Below are 16,081 nucleotides of genomic sequence, written 5' to 3' on the forward strand. Positions count from 1 at the left end.
CTAAATCATTAAAACAATTTCCCGGAAGAGAAAGAGACAGAAGGCAGTGGTATGCAAAATATTCAATTTTTTAATCTTTATGGATAATTGTTATTAATACAGCAGAAACTGATGATTATAAAAGATACAAAAAATCAGAATTTTAGCATTCAATAGAAATTAAAACCTGAGCTGCAATGTTGATCAGAATGTCGACACCTGCCCTGTTCTGAGGGAAGTTAACAGGTTTGCTAGACTTCTTAGACAATTCGTGTAATGCAGAAAAGTTAACTTAGATTTCAAACCTGCTACAGGGCACTGGCACTTGAATTAAATGACTTTTGCTGCTGACAAACATTTGCTTAAGATATCCAAGTTACCTAAAAGTCTCATAGGGGAAGGCAGGGAGACATGTAAATTGTAGATTTTTAATTAGTAAGAAGCAAGCTGAGATTGTATTGGTAAAACACAGTAATTATTTATCCGTGTGAATCTAAAAGGTTGGCTCAGTTTGTCAGAGCACAAGACAATGCCAAAAGTTCAAGGGCACGGGGATGGATCAAGGTCAATCCATCGCAACTGTGGAAAACAAGTAACAGAGCAGTGATGCCATCACAAGGACAGTATTAGCAGGAATAGGAAGAAGAGATGTATGGCCTAATTCAGTTCTTGTTTTCAAGTCTATAGATCTTCTACTCAAAATTTGGTAAAAAACAGGGAATTCTACTCCTTTAGTAATTGTCCATAAGCAGAAGAAACAAAAGAAAGCTAACATAGTGAGGGGACTTGCTGATTAAAAATCTGTGCATGTGAATACATTTTAGTATGTTGAATCAATTCATATTATAAACCATCTATTACACTACAAAAGTTTATAAACATAGAAACTCCTCATGTGAACTCCAAAACTAATGGGAACCTCTCTTCCTTTTACTCAATTACGCCTTCCACAAAAGTCCTAAAACTGTGTAATCACTGCCACACCTCTGCACTTTTACACGTCATCAAAACATGATGGTTTTTGTCAAACTGATGGTAGGAAGCAATTTCAAATGAGGTGAAAGGATGTTGTATTCTCTCAAAACATGTTTTCAGCTTTCTGTGTTCCAAGTTACACTGAAAAAGGAAATGAGAACAGCTGGCCTCATGTAGTTTCTTTCAGCGCAATAATGTTATTAAACCCCCAATGTCTCAGTGCTAGCAGAGGATCCAGTATTTACGTGCTCCACGACAAAGCATCTCTGGTTCTAAAAGCAAAAGCCTTTCCTTAAGAGGGCTGAAGCAGTGCCCTTTATTTAGCGGAGACGAGCCACCGACTTCCTTCCAGTACCAGCTTTCCAAGCTGATACTAAGTGAGTTTTTGCCCTGGTATTTTTGCTCCGGGTTTTACGGGGTCTCTCTTCTTTGTGCACCTTCATGTGCTGCCTGAGATGAGAACTCTGGCTGAAGCATTTGCCGCATTCACTGCACTGGTAGGGTTTCTCTCCTGTGTGGGTTCTCTGGTGCTGAATAAGGTGAGAACTCTGGCTGAAACATCGGCCACACTCATCACACTGGTAGGGTTTTTCTCCAGTATGAATTCTCTGGTGCTGAATGAGATTTGAGCTCTGTTTAAACCTTTCTCCGCACTCATCACATTTATACGGCTTTTCCCCTGTATGGATGCGTCGATGCTGAATGAGATTAGAACTCTGAAAAAAACTTTTCCCACAATCCGCACATTTATGGGATTTCTTTCCAGTGTGGATTTTCTGATGTTGGAAAAGAGTTGAACTCTGACTGAAACTCTTTTCACATTCAATACACTTGTAGGGTTTCTCATCCAAGCTTCTTCTCAGCCTACTCAAGCTTGAGTCAAATCGAGCAGCCATTCCCCACTTCTGCCGCTGCCGTGCTGTTTTGCGCTGGTTCTCATAGGCTTTTCCTTGGCTTGAGCTCCGAGAAATACCCCCTTTAGATTTTCCCAACTTCATGGTGAGGACCTAAATGAAGTCTCCTGTCTTCCTCTGCACTGATGTTGTTTTGCTTCCTTGGGCTGCAGTTCTGAATTTTCTGTGTACAGAACAATTAAAAAAAAAAAAAAAAGATTATCTTCTCATTAGTCAACTTTAATACCTCTTCAGCCCATCAAAATCACATACATATTTAATTTAAAATGCATTCAGTTCAAGTGAAAACAAATAATTCTGACAACAAGTATTTTCAAAATATTTCTAATTAATTCCAGAGTTTAAACAATAAATGTCTCCAAATTTTGACTGAATTTACTTTTGGAGTTTTCAACTGTTGGAACAGGATACTGAAGACTGAGGAAAAGTGATTAGGTGTAATATAAGTTTCTATCAGGCATTATTAAATGAGTATATAATTTTGGAGGATTAAAAGGTAGAAACAATATCTTACAGGAAACAGAGTAACTCCAAAAGATGATCAAAATTGGGGTAATATCATTGTTTTACTATTTACTTAGCAAGTTAAACTTCTGCTCACTTACTGGTGACCATCTCATTAAGGTGTCCAGACTTGAAAGGAATGGACAAATCATACTACTTTATGAACATCCTGTTTGTCCTGATTTGTTTAGTCATTCTATTTTCATAGTTATAAAAGACAACTAACTTTGTAATAGAAATTGTTTTTGAAAGTAGGAACTATTCTATAATAGGCTTCCTGTGAGTTTATTCAATAAATACTCGATGAGAAAAATGTTAGTGAAGAGATGCTTCATTATTATTTTTTTCTATATTCTAATGATCCAAGATAGAGGAATAATTCTTTGAAAACCCGAAACAAGATGACTGTTTTCGCCTGGAGAAAGAAAAATTTAAAAGAATCTTCACGAGTTAGTGGAATGAAGACTAAGGAAAAAAAAGCAGTAGGTAGAACACCAGAAAAAGAGAAAGAAGAAAAAGCTCAGAAGTTTAAAAAGACCCAAATACTACAAAAATTCAAATAAATTGATTTTATTTATTTATAGGTTCAATGGTGGTTCAGGGGTAGAATTCTCGCCTTCCATGAGAATTTCAAGTTCGATTCCTGCCAACGCACCTCAAGCGCCGTCACCACTTGTCTGCCAGGTTTCAGCAGAGGTTCCATACTAAGACTTGGAAGAAAGGCCTAGTGATCTACTTCTGAAAATCAGCCAGTGAAACCCCTACGGATCACAATGGTCCAACCCACAAGCTACTACAAGGATGGCACAGAACTGGACATCATTTTGTTCCACTGCACATGGGGTCACCATAAGTCCTGGGCAACTTAAGGGAGCTAACAACATTTTACTTATAATGCTGACCAAAAGCTGTTCAAAATAATTGCCACAAACAAACAAAAGAATAAAAAAATCCAAACTCCAAATAGGTGGTAATGTGACAGAGGCTAGGACTACAAAGAAAAAAGACTACAAGAGTAATGTAATTATGGGAACTATTTTCCACATCTTTGGGCAAGATGGGAAACCCTGGTGGTGTAGTGGTTAAATGCTACGGCTGCTAACCAAGAGGTCGGCAGTTCAATCCACCAGGTGCTCCTTGGAAACTCTATGGGGCAGTTCTGCTCTGTCCTATAGGGTTGCTATGAGTCAGAATCCACTCGACAGCAGTGGGTTTGGTTTTATGGGGCAAGATGAGAATTACCCTGGATCCCTCTGCATACAAGCACATAAGCAAAGAAATGAAAACACAAATTACCTTCTTTTTCTTGCTTTTCTTTCATCTTACTGGGTAACTGAGACTCCATACATAATAGAGCTCAGGACTTTACCTGGATATTTCATAATTATACCTGCTATAATTATGGCCAAGGTTGTAAAGAGCACACTGCATACAACAAAAAATCAGAGAGTACTACCCATTCCTTAACATTAGCAAATATTTACAGAACATCCACTACACCAGACATTGTGTTAAGTACACAGTTTCGGTGTTCCAAAAGTAGCCACGACCATAATTACCCATTTAAAAAAATATATTTTTTAACGTGAAGTCAAATCTGGTATGAAACTCTGAGACTATCTAATCCACCTAGAACACTAGAAATGAGGAACTGCTGGCTGACGGGCGGCCTATGCGCCAGACAGTGGCTTATCTTAATCTGGTGCTAGTTCACCAACTCTCGGAGCAGCTTTTTGCAACTGTGTCCCGTAAGAGCCAAGGAGGCAAGGCAAACGGTGGTCAAGGCCTTGGCTGGGCCAGATTCCGGCCCCTGGCGTCTGACCCCAGACCTGCATCGTAGGAGGCCACGCTTTCCAAAGCCAGGTTGAGGGCTGCGACTGACAGCGCCCGCGAGTCGTGAGCTAAAGCTGAGGGAGCGGAGCAGAGGCGTGAGGCCCCGGCCAACTGCCTCTCCCACAGCTGGGACGGTCACAAAGCCCCTCAGGACGGTCGAGGTTTAAACGAGCCCTACGCCTAACGCGCTGTGGGCCGCCGTCGCGCACCAGCCTCTTCCGTCTGCGTGGCGCACCGAGTCGGCGCTGAGGGTCCCCGGCCCGGCTCCGTCCGCTCGGGGCCAGCTCGCGGGGCCGGCCCAGGGACTCTCCCCTCGGGGCTCCTCACAGGCCCGCCCGCTGCCTGAGGGAGGCCCGGCCCAGCGCGGGGAGCCGAGGCCCAGGCGCCAGCCCCGCCGCCCAGCCCGCCCCGCCCCGCTCCGCCGCCCAGCCCGCCCCGCCCCGCTCCGCCCCGCCCCACCCCGCCCCACGGCGGCCAGCTCGGGCCGCCCGGCTCCGGGACCGCTGGGCCGCCCCGCTGAGGCCCACTCACCACGCGGGCCGCGGCCGCCGCCCTCGCTGCCTCGGCGCCGCTCGGTTCGCCGGAAGTGCGCGCCCGGCCGTCAGTCGGCGCCGCCGCGGCCTCTCTAGGCACGTGGCGGAGCGGCCCTCTATGGTCCCCGGCCCGGGAATGAGCTGGTAGCGCTTCGGTCTTGCTCCCTTTTCCTGTCCCACCGTTGGGAAGGAGCACTGCTCCTGTGACCGGGTCCCTTCGCAGGGGACCCGCTCCCTGTACGGCCTGCAGACCTAGGGCTGTCAGAGCTTTTGAAATCAAACACAAGCCTGCCCGTCTCGAAACTTCATTTTTTTCCTACAAATATTGAGCACTTGTTATAAAGAAATACTTGTGGAGAGTCTAAGCTGTTTCTGATATTTTTCATGAGTCACCTTATTTAATTAACAGGAAAAAAAGTCCCCAAACCAAAAATCCTGCAAGATAAGAATTACATGCATTTTTACGGATAAGGCTTACGTAATAAATTCGTCCCTCTTGTTCGCATAATATGGAAACCCTGGTGGTGTAGTGGTTAAGTGCTACGGTTGCTAACAAAGGGTTGGCAGTTCGAATCTGCCAGGCGCTCCCTGGAAACCCTATGGGGCAGCTCTACTCTGTCCTGTAGGGTCCCTGTGAGTTGGAATGGACTAGAGGGCACTGGGTTTGGTCTTTCGGTTTTGGTTTGCGTTATGTAAGAGCAGCACACCCAGAATTGGATTTTCCACACACCACCCTCTTTCTCTGTAGTAATGATCTCTCCTGGTTCTTCTACCTGATAGGCTACCCCTCCTTTGCCAACTATGCTCAACCCTCTGACTGGTTCACTACGTGCCCTCACTCCCCTGGAGGAACTCCACCAGTTTAATGGCTTCTAATACTGTGTTTGCTGAAGACTCCCGAATTAGTAACTCCAGTCGACCCTTGGATGGAAATATTCTTAAACTCTAGACTTTATATCCAATTGTCTACTGAATCTCTCCATTTGCTTGTGTAATGGACATCCCAAACCTAACATGCCTCTAAACAAACTCCTGATACCTCCTAACCTGCTCCTTCAAGAGTCTTTATCTCATCAACTGATGGCCACGCCATCTTTCCTGTTGCTCTGGTCCAAAACCTTGATGTCATCGTTGTCTCTTCTTTTTTACCCAAACTGCATCCAGTTCATCAGCAAATTCTGTTGGCCCGATCTTCAACATACACATAGAACCAAACCACTCTCAACACCTCCACTAGTGTCACCTCAACCAAGTCTCTTGTCATCTCCTGTCTGGATTGTGGCACTGCCTTCCTCAGTGGTCTCTCTACAAGTCCTGGAATGATCCTTTTAAAACTCAAGTCAGATCACGTCATTCTTTTGTTCAAAACCCTCCAAAGGCTTTCCATGTCACTTAGAGCAAAAGCCTTACGATGAAACGATGACATGCAAAGCCCATTATGATCTGTCTCTAGCTCTTGGCTGCCCCTGCATTGCCCAAGAACAGTGCCCTGCAGGTAACAGACAATCATGCAAATTCGTTGAATTAATGAATTTATAAGATGCTTTATTGTTTACAAAGTGCTTTGACATCTGTCCCCTGGTCATTCATCTTCAGTATAGTCTCATGAAGCACTGCCTGAAGTCTGAACAAGGACTGTGAAGTCTATAATATGGATGATATCTGGATTGTTGTAAAGATGAAATGAGATGAAGTACTTAGCACAATGCATAACACATATGAAATATGAGCCATTGTTATTACTTTTATTATTGCATTATTACAAGTTGTTGATGATGGTGGTTGGAGAAGCTTGAGGGGAGTCAGTTGCCAGAGCTGCCAGGGATGGTTTAGGACAAAATTTCAAGAGCGAAAATGCCCTGCTGGGACTATTTGCTCTATGATGGCTAAAATAGTAAGATGAAATTTACTCCAAAGTATTTGACTAGTAAGACAGTCATTAGTTCACCCCTTTGCATGCACCAAGTGAGGGTGGATTATCCCATTTTCCTGTGCCTGAAAACAAGTGGGCCAGCCACAGAGGGCTTGGACATGTGTAGATGGAAAAGGGTGAGAACTGGGTAAAGAAAGCTGGACGTCAAAAAGAGAGAGACAAAAGTTTGAGGAAATAGAGGGGTGTGGGTGGCCAAGACTGGACAGAATAGGAGGTAGGGACGGAGAGGGACACAAGCCATGAATGGAGACCAAGAGGGAGAGAATACAGGTGAAAAAAGGAGGAAAGGGGGAGAGAAAACAGGCAGGATTTTATGCTCTCAGTTTCCTTTCTAGTGTAATAATAGTCAACACTTACTGAATGCCTCTTATGTGCCAGGCACCGTTTGGATACTTTAGTGTTCCTGTGGAAGAGCTGTTGCCCTGCATTTGCTACCCTTCTGTGATTCTACATCCCTCTCCACTGCCTTGTGATGTCAGTGCCTCCTGGAGAAGTAGGTCCCCATCCCACTGATGCTGACTTCGCCACGTGACTGCCTTGGCCAACTGTGCACATGAGGACATGAGGACACCACTCATGCTCTTTTTCCTACCTTGAGAATAATGTGTCCCTAGCAGGGGCAGCTCCTCCAGGTAAGGATCCAGAATGAGAAGATGTGTGGGTCAGAGGCACATAAGCCAACCCACAGCCACCACAGTAACTGACATGTAATATGAAAGAGAAATAAATGCTGTGGTAGCCACTGAGATTTTTGGTGGTATTACAGCTGACTAATATACCTCCCAACAACCTTAAGAGATGGGAACTGTTATTATCCCCATTTTACAGATGAAAAAACTGAGACAAGTACCTTGCCAAGGTCACATATTTATAAGCGGTAGAGCCAGGTTTTGCAACCAGTCTTGCTCCACTGTCTACACTCTTAACCTCTAAATAACAGCACATCCCTCAGATGGGATGCCAGGTTATTGTAAAGCAAATTAAATTATTGAAAATGGTTATAAACCTGTTGCTGTCAAGTTGATCCGACTCACAGCGACCCTACAGGACAGAGTAGAACTGCCCCATAGGATTTCCAAGGAGCGGCTGGTAGATTTGAACTGCTAACCTTGTGGTCAGCAGCCGAGCCCTTAACCACTGCACCACCAGGACTCTCAAATGGTCATACATACTTAAGAAAGACAGAAGGGTAGAAAGGTAGGAAAGACCCAGAGGGCAGAAAAGACGGGCTATGCCACCATCGAATCCTAACAGTACATCTTTCTAGGGATTCTGGGCCAAGAGTAGCCAGATCCTAGCGGCTGGGACATTCTGGGGATTTGCACTCAGCAGGGACTGGTGTGTCATGGGCCTGTGGTATTTGAAGGGCCCATTCTAGAAAGAAGAGGCCTGTGGGCTAAGAAAAATCGTAGCAAGACAGCTTCCTTTTACTATGGCTTTGTCCCCTGCTCCCACCCCCTTGCAGTCGGGCAGACCCAGACACACAAGCATGGTCTCAGCAAGGAGTGCTGCTGCCTGGGCCTGTGCTTGGCCACAATGATCCCCAGTCCAAGAGCAAGCAGCCTGGTCACATGACTGACCCAGGTGCTCCAGCACAGCACAGGGACCCTGAACAATGGGTTCTGTGCACCAAGCCTGAGACTTTGCTGTCCGTTTCCTCCGGGTTCTCTGGGAAAGGAAGCCCCGGGAATTTCCATTCCTGTTTCTGCAGAAAACAGCTCCATTAAAAGCCTAGCCAGGAGGGCGCAGGGGTCGCGCCCTGCACACTCTGAGTCTTGGGCACATGAACAGCTGGCTCTCTCCCAGAGGATCACAGTCCCTGGGGTCCAGATAGTGTATGCATCGGCTGTTCTGACACTTGGAACTGCTTGGGTCTAATGCAGATCCCTGCCTGGCCACAGCTGAAGAACCAAGGGGCAGGGTGGGCTAATGTCCCCTGCTTACTACCCCTTGCAGCTGCTGGGCGTTCCTGCCCTATGCGCACAGTGGAACATTATGTTCCACCTCTGCAAACTACCTTGATCAGACTCAGATGCTTCTGGCCTCTGTCCCTGGTTATAAGGGGCCAGATGTGCCCTGGTAAACACACAGCTTTGTTTTGTCAGTGGAGAGGTCTTTAACCCATTTTCTGGTAAACATTCTAAGCAAGCAGCATGTGATTATCACTGTGGGAAAAACAAGCTGTTCTTGATCCCTTCTGGTATTTTGTTTTCCATCCAAGCCCAGTCTTTCTTTTGCCGTAAGGTTGATTTTATCCTGTGCTGTTTATGATTTTCTCTGGTTCCTGTTTTAGGGGAAGGCGTTCAGTGACAGGAGTCTTTACTTTTGTACTAGTTGCTGTCAAGTCGATTCTGACTCCTGGCGACTCTGTGTGTGTCAGAGTAGAATCGCTTTACAGGGTTTTCAATCGTTGATTTTTCAGAAGCAGATCGCAGGCCTTTCTTCCAGGGTGCCTCTGGGTGGGTTCAAAATACTGACCATTCGGTTACTAGCCCAGCACTTAACCACTGGTGCCACCCAGGGACACTGTCTTTGCTTTATTACCTGAGATTCTAGTGAGATAGAATCTCAGGTAATAAAGCACATAAAATATCCTAAGTGCCGTTGAGAAGGGGAAATATAACTCCCTGCATATCCCAGCTGGAAACTACAGAGCCCATCACAGAGGGTCTGAATTGAGCTGTGAGATGAGCTGAACCACCCACCAGCTTTTCTGAATACCTCTGAAAACCAAGGATGCATTTACAGAAAGGTCTGTTAACTCCTCAGCTGATTGTAGAAGTGGATGTCTTCCCCTTTCCTGCAAAACTTCCTAGTGATTTTTCTTAGGGATAATATCCAGCAGCTAGTTTTAAGAGCAAAACTAACACTTACCTAAAAAATCCTTCAACTAAATAATATTGTAACAACTGCTCAAAAATAAAAAGTCCAGTGTGTGCAGAGGTTTCTGTGAGCTGGGCCGCCTCGTCCTGTCCCCAGTTGGTAGGCATCTCTCCTTGGCCTGGGATGCCACACGCCATTGTAGCCAGCTCCAGCTCAGCCTCAGGCCTCCTTTCTGGGTGCTCCCTTGGATCTCGCTCAGCTGGCCCCCCAACATTCCCCAGTGTCTGGCCTGGCCTATTCTCACAAGGAGCTCCCTGAATGCTGGTTGGATGGTGCCTTAGTCTGCACCTCCAGGGCTGAGCACAGGACCTGGCACAAGGACATTACTCCATTCATGCTGAACAACTGGGCGGGCACCTGCCTAGATCCAAGGTTTTAAATCAAGGGTGGGGAGTAAAACTACCTGGGAAGCTCCTGTCTTCATTCATTTCCTACCCTCACCTAGTCTCTGCCTCCCTCTTACTGAGAACCCCTTCCTAGAAGATTCCTACAGCCCATCCTGATGATAAGATTCTGTGTGACCTGTCGCTCACTGTCTAGCAGCCCAAGGCCCTCACCAGTGGTTCCTATTCTATGTCCTATGGCACCATCTCTTCTTGGGCTGGACCTCAGCTCCAGGATATACATGGAAACAGGAGCTGTACCAACTTCAAGAGCAGTGGGCTGCAGTTCAGCTGTGGCTCTTCTGCCAAACGCAGCTAAGCATACGTAAGGGTTTGAGAGGTTGCAGCAAGGGGTCCCAGTGGAGACACAAGCAAAAAGTATAAGAAAACCTTTTCCTAATTTCTTCAGTTAAATACGTTCTTGTTGTTAGCTGTTGTCAAGTTGGCCTCCAACACATGGTGACCCCATGCACAAGGAGATTGGAGCTGTGATCCACGGGGTTTTCGCTAGCTGATTTCACAGCTCATTTATTGAGCACCTAGAAAGCTCTGCTTGGTAAGGAGAGCAGACAACAGGAGAGTGGCCACACCTCCCCATGATGTCCTGTTGTGTGTCTCTGATGATGCAGCTGCCTTGACAGAGCAGGACAGAAGCTGGGGTAGGGTGGCCCTGGTGCAAAGGTCACCTTGATAGACGGGGTCCCCACCGCACAGTCCCAAGTCTCTGCTCATTACAGGCACTGGTGAGACGCCTCCATGTGAGTGGGCAGAGAAGTTTTCCTATCTTTGGAGCCCTTTATAGTTCTTCCCTCTGCATCCATCATCCACAGAGGTGACTGGGATAAGCCTTTGAGCCTTCAGTTTGCCCTTGCTTTGGAAAAGCACTTCGAGTGACTGGTACATAGTTTTGCAAAGGGATCTCATTCCAGAAGTTTTCCAGCAGCTCACAAACACAGACTGTTCTGTATCTGGTCCAGGGAATGCAAAACCCTTTCTCCCTAAACAGACATTTCTCCTCATCGTGCCTCTTTGAAGGCAAGTGGCAAGACTGCCCACCACAGCAGGGCAAAGCAGGCCTGGGGAAGGTAAGGGCACCAGGTGTCTGCAGGGCAGTAGGGATGGGATGATGACCGCTACGCAAGGCCTCTGCCAGGCAGACCCTGGAGGGTGCTTGTCTACACAGGGGCAGTACCCTCCCAATGCCACGCTGACCACCTACTCAACAGGATCAAATGGGCAGGTTTCTTGCTCCTTATAAGAATTCCTCTGGGTCTTATTGGTAAAGCTGAGGCCAGTGCTATAGAGACGATGAATGTCTGTATCTTATTCCTGGTCCGGACTCTGCCAGGGGTACTGGGCTGGGTGAGGTTCCTGCAGTGACGTCTGAGGCTAAGAGGCCAGGGACGCCGTGGGTAAGTGGTAGCTGCAAGCAGAGCCATGTCCATGCCTGTTGGCCACCCTGTTTTTCCGAGTAGCAGAGTTCCTGCTGGAAGCATGACATGATGGACAGACAGAGATCCCGTGGATTGTGTTTGTGTGGGTGATGAGGTCAGGGGCTGTGGCCCCTCACAGGCTCTGGGCCAGGCACTAGAGAGCTGAAGAAGCACACTCCAGGGGCTCATGCAGGCTCTGCTTTCCTGAGCAGGAGAGGTGTGGGGTGAACAGGATTGACCACAGCCATCCAGCCACATGATGTGGCCAGTGCCACAGCCTCAGGGCTCCACTCTGCCTGGTCTGCTCACATGCAGACACACCCAGCAAGTTCCTGGCTCCTCAGGCCTGGGCTGGCGCTAGGCATGCTCACCTGGGAGCTGAGGGCTAGGGCGGGGGACTCAGGGCTTTGGCTTTGCACAGGTGGGAGGCGTAGGCACCGAGTTCCTCAGGCAGGGCCATGCATCAGTGTGACTAGTCAGCAATACGTGGCAGCCCGGCGCTGGGACTCAGCGTACACTGGCGCTTGGGGGCTGTAGGAGAGGCAGGCGCTGGCCAGCTACTTGGCCTCCACCAGCTGCTCCAGGCGTTGCAACATTGTCAGACGTAAGGCTTGGAACCTGGCGGAGACACAACCAAAGGACCCACTGGGCTGGGGAGGCTGAGGGGGGTGGCAGATGCCAGGCTCCAGGAGACCCACTACTCCTGACCAACTGACTGTGGCCACCACCCACTGCAGGCAAAGAGAGATTAAGCCGGCCCCCACCCTGAGACCACTGTGCGGAGCGATCAGACATGGCTGAGGAACGTTGTTTCAAAGTAGAATTTTGCTGAGATAGCCTGTGTGGCATCCTTTCTCATCTCGGACCTCAGCTTCCCCACTGTATACTCAGAAGATGGCCTGGGTGACTCCCGAGGCCCCCTCTGGCTCCAAACCTACAATGGCATGGCCGACTGTGTGGCAGATCTGTTCCCTCTGATTGGGGTTTCTTCTGGCTCTCTGGGTCAGGCCACACTCACTGATGGAGGCCTGGGGGAGGGGGATGTGGTTTTCTGAGAGTCATTCAGCCAGAAGCCAGAATCAGAAACAGGTCCCCACCTCAGGCTCTCAAGGTGAGCGCCTTCATCCTTTCTCTCCTCAGCTGGACTCTGACCGGAGCATTGGCTGAAAGCCCTCCATGCTCCCCCTTGTGACCAGAGGAAGAAACAGACCATCAGGAAGTACAACCTGCCTAACCTCACACAGGCGGCCAGATGCAGCTTCCCCAGGGGTTGCGAGGTGACACCTCCTCACCCTTCCATTCCACTGGTCTTTGCACCTGAAGATGTCATCTGGTGTACCAAAACCTGCCACTGCTTTGGGCTGGCTCAGACTTCCCGCAGGTATAGACGGCCCCACACCAGGCCAAGTCTTTATTGAGCAGGCCCTCTCTGAGGCCAGCTCTCCAACCTGTGGCCCCAGCAGACTCACATGTGGACGCAGCACCCACCCATGCTCCTGGCTCTCTGACTTCCCAGCCATGTTTTCTGCAGCACGTGTCCATGCTAGTGAGGATGCTGGCTCTGGGGGGTAGTCTGGGCTGTTCCCTGCCATCCTGGCCGCTGTCCCCCCAGCCTCGTATCAGTACTGAGCAGGAAGCTGGGCTTTACAAGGAAACCTCCCAGCCCTGGCCCTGTCCTTGCTGCCTCGCAGGCTGGCCCCTGGTATCCGGAAGCTACGACTGGCTTTTTATGTGCTGCTTACTTCATGGTCAGTTTGATTATTTCTCTTTCCTCCTCTTCTTTTAATTTCTCAACAAAACCGTCCAGCACCGGCATTTCAAACTTAATGTACTGAGCGACCTAGAAAATCCAAGAATATTTTAGTGTGCTTTCAATTAAAAGCCAAGAATGCATTTTCTTTTCCTTATGGCTTCCTCGAGGGCCAGTTGAGCACAAGCCTGTGTCCAGGGAAGCAGGTGCCCCTTCCCATCCCTATGGCTACTCTATCATGTGCTAGAATGGGAGGCAGTAGCCCCTTCTCATCTGAAAGGCAACTCTCAGCCCTAGGAGGAGATATCCAATGAATACTAGGAAAAGCATTCAATTGTAAAATAGAGTCATACAAGTGGGTGGGCTTGCCATTGTTTCTAACAATGGAATGAAACTGCCCCAGTCCTGAGAGCAGCCTGAGAGATGCAGGGCCACCAGGGCCCTCAGCCTGCAGAAGGGACTCCCTCCCTGGCGTCCAAGCCATGTGGGCCTTTTCTGAGTAGAGTCGGGAAACTTGCTCATTGTCCGGCCAAGACTCAGGCTGTTGGTAAGACTCAGACACCTCTTACCCATCCCGAGTCGGGCCTGGTTAAGGAGACCTGGTGTGGGATGTGAGCGTAACAACAAGAAGACACACTCCATTGAAGGGTTTACTTGCCTGAGGAGAAAGGACTAGGCCATGGTTACCTGGTTCTAGGACCCAGGGTGTTTTTCTTCCCTAAGCTGGCTGATAAAGCTGGCGGTTGCTGGGTGGCAGGAAGTGAGAGAACCTATGTCATGACTGTGCTGGGCCTGGGGCAGTCAGGACAGTGGTGGGACCTCGGCGGTGGTCACCCTCAGAGCCCTCAGGGGTCCCCCACACCGCCTGCCCCTCAGGAACAGGACCCGGAGTCCTAGCCCTCACTCACGTCATAGGGGACTTCTTCACCCAGGTCTGTTTCCATCAGGAAGAGCTTGGCAATCTTCTCACATGGCCCGTGCAGGATTCTGGAAATCAGGGGGTACTCATGGTCTTTTAACTTTGTCCTTTCTGAAAAGAGAGATGGTTATCAAAATTCATGGGACATAAGAATCGCCTCTCTTTGATGCAGGACAGGAACATGATGGACAATTGACATCCAAGGGAGCTTGGGAATCTTCTCCAGACCTCGCTGCTATTGCTGCCCTGAGACACCATCTCAGCAGCAAAGGCCCAGCTCTGAAAGAAATGGGGGCCGAGGGAGCAGAGATAGGGGACGCGGAGGGGCAGCTGAGGCCTGCTCACGCTGGGGGGTTCCTAGACTGTGCCGCGTGACTGCAGCACAGGGGGACGAGCAGGTCCCACCCCAGTGGTTCTCAGATCGTGACCTGCACCCCACCACTCCTGACTGAGACCCACTGAGCTGAGAACCATTCACTTGGGTTGAAGAAGTTAGAGGTGACTTCCCATAACATTTTGGTGGGCTCTGAAAGACAGGACACAAGCTCCCAGGTTTGGGATGGGGAGAAACATTCCTGGTGGAGGAACAGCGTATCCCAGGACAAGGAGGACCAGCTGCCCCATGCTCCCACCCCGCCCAGCACAGGGCCTCCCAGAGAACCATGTGAGGGGGGAGGGGCGGGCTGGCTGAGTGGACAGAGACATTCTATTTCTGGATCCATGAACACAGCCAGACACTTACCCCCTGACTCGTGCACCATGTAGAGTGCAAACTCTTCGGGGCCATTTTCCACCTGCACGAGCAGCAAGAGTCAGACCACACCCCAATGCCACACACAACCCCAAGGAACCTCCCTTTTCTGTATGAATTCCCAGAAATGCTCCCTCAGCCAAGGAAACCTTCCTAGACCTTCTCCCCAGGAGCCACAGGCAGCTTTCCGAGCTTCACCATCACTCCCCCGCCCCTCCCTCCCCCACACCCCTCACCCCACCAGACAAAACGACAAAGCACCAGTACCAGCACAGGCCGCTGCACCGCCAGACTTACTCTGAACTTGCTCAGCAGCAGGGTGAGCACCTGCAGGGTTGTCATGGTGCTGTTGACCCTCACGTTGGTTATGGAGCCAAAGGCAGGAGTAAACACGGAGGTCTGTGCCGGGTAGGGATGGGGGCAAGTCAGGGCAGACTGCCTGGGCCGACATGATACAGGGGTCTGGACCCACTGTCTGGCCAGACCATGCTGAGCAGACCCGGACAGCAAGGGGCCCTCTCTCTGGGCTCTGGGAACAGTCATGCCTATCCATTCAGATAGATCCGCATGCAAGCTGTTCCCAGATCTGGGGGCCCTCGGGGAAGCAGTACTACTTCACGTCCTACAGCATCCCGTAAAGAAGGTGCCTACATTCGTATAAGGGTCAGCTTTCTGGATTCTAGGAACCAGTGCCAAGGAAGGAATTCACACGGGCGTGGTGGTAACCAGTCTCTCCCTCACCTGCCGATTAAATCACCAAGTGTCTGTGGATTCTAGGGCCGGGAGTCGCAAATCTGCCCTCTCTTCCGCATTCCCCCAGCGGACTGGCCCGAGTTGAGGCCCTCGATTATCGCCACACTAGCCTCCTGACCTGACCTGTTACTGTCCAGTCTTTTCTCTACACTGCTGCTAGAACACCCTTCTAGAAGTCTGGTACTCAGAGTGTGGTTTGGACTCGCTACGCGAGCAGACTCTGGTCCCGCCCCAGACCTCCTGAATCAGAATTCGCCTTTTGAGAAGGCCAGGTGGTGAGAAGCACTGCTTTAAAATGCCGTTCTTGTTAAAAACATCCGATGGTACACCCTGGTCTGTCTGACACCCTCCACGGCTCCCTTCATGGCTATGTGCACATGAGAACAAGCACCCTGTTTCCCAGCCCCTTGGCTTCTTGACAGGTTCTGGACACATGACACTCTTGCAGGTATCTTGCCTTTGTCCCTGAGACTCCATAGATGAAATCCACCAGCAATTGCCTGATGCATAAGTCCTCGATAAACATGGCCTGTGTAGT

The 16,081-nt window shown here is 49.2% G+C and overlaps 2 protein-coding genes across 5 annotated transcripts in view; both read right to left on the bottom strand.

The window, feature by feature from the left end:
* Nucleotides 1-82: 82 nt before the first annotated feature.
* On the bottom strand, nucleotides 83-4,835 carry ZNF22 (zinc finger protein 22). Of its 3 annotated transcripts, none has more exons than XM_049854843.1 (2): nucleotides 4,737-4,835; nucleotides 83-2,031 (listed from the first exon to the last, which is right to left on the bottom strand). In XM_049854843.1, the coding sequence occupies exon 2, from the start codon at nucleotides 1,950-1,952 to the stop codon at nucleotides 1,275-1,277; it is 678 nt and encodes a 225-aa protein (XP_049710800.1). In that variant the 5' UTR covers nucleotides 1,953-2,031; nucleotides 4,737-4,835; the 3' UTR covers nucleotides 83-1,274. The 3 variants fall into 3 exon arrangements, with proteins under 3 accessions (XP_049710800.1, XP_049710801.1, XP_049710802.1); XM_049854844.1 differs by lacking the exon at nucleotides 4,737-4,835 and adding an exon at nucleotides 3,669-4,586; XM_049854845.1 differs by lacking the exon at nucleotides 4,737-4,835 and adding an exon at nucleotides 3,028-3,635.
* A 1,431-nt stretch (nucleotides 4,836-6,266) lies between these two features.
* RASSF4 (Ras association domain family member 4) overlaps nucleotides 6,267-16,081 on the bottom strand; it is a 39,493-nt gene continuing 29,678 nt past the window's right edge. The window contains exons 7-11 of one of the 2 annotated variants that reach the window (XM_049854837.1): nucleotides 15,088-15,189; nucleotides 14,782-14,833; nucleotides 14,029-14,150; nucleotides 13,113-13,210; nucleotides 6,267-11,988 (exon numbers count right to left, since the gene is read on the bottom strand). In XM_049854837.1, the coding sequence (XP_049710794.1) occupies nucleotides 11,928-11,988; nucleotides 13,113-13,210; nucleotides 14,029-14,150; nucleotides 14,782-14,833; nucleotides 15,088-15,189 (435 nt within the window). In that variant the 3' untranslated portion in view covers nucleotides 6,267-11,927. The remainder of the gene's footprint in view (nucleotides 11,989-13,112; nucleotides 13,211-14,028; nucleotides 14,151-14,781; nucleotides 14,834-15,087; nucleotides 15,190-16,081) is intronic. The other variant, XM_049854838.1, reaches the window with a different exon arrangement.

The sequence above is a fragment of the Elephas maximus genome, chromosome 16, assembly GCF_024166365.1.
Source record: "Elephas maximus indicus isolate mEleMax1 chromosome 16, mEleMax1 primary haplotype, whole genome shotgun sequence".
In the NCBI taxonomy this organism is placed as follows: Eukaryota; Metazoa; Chordata; class Mammalia; order Proboscidea; family Elephantidae; genus Elephas; species Elephas maximus.

Coding starts and splice junctions, on each gene's coding strand:
- ZNF22 (XM_049854843.1), bottom strand. CDS start 1,952: ATGAAGTTGGGAAAATCTAAAGGGGGTATTTCTCGGAGCTCAAGCCAA.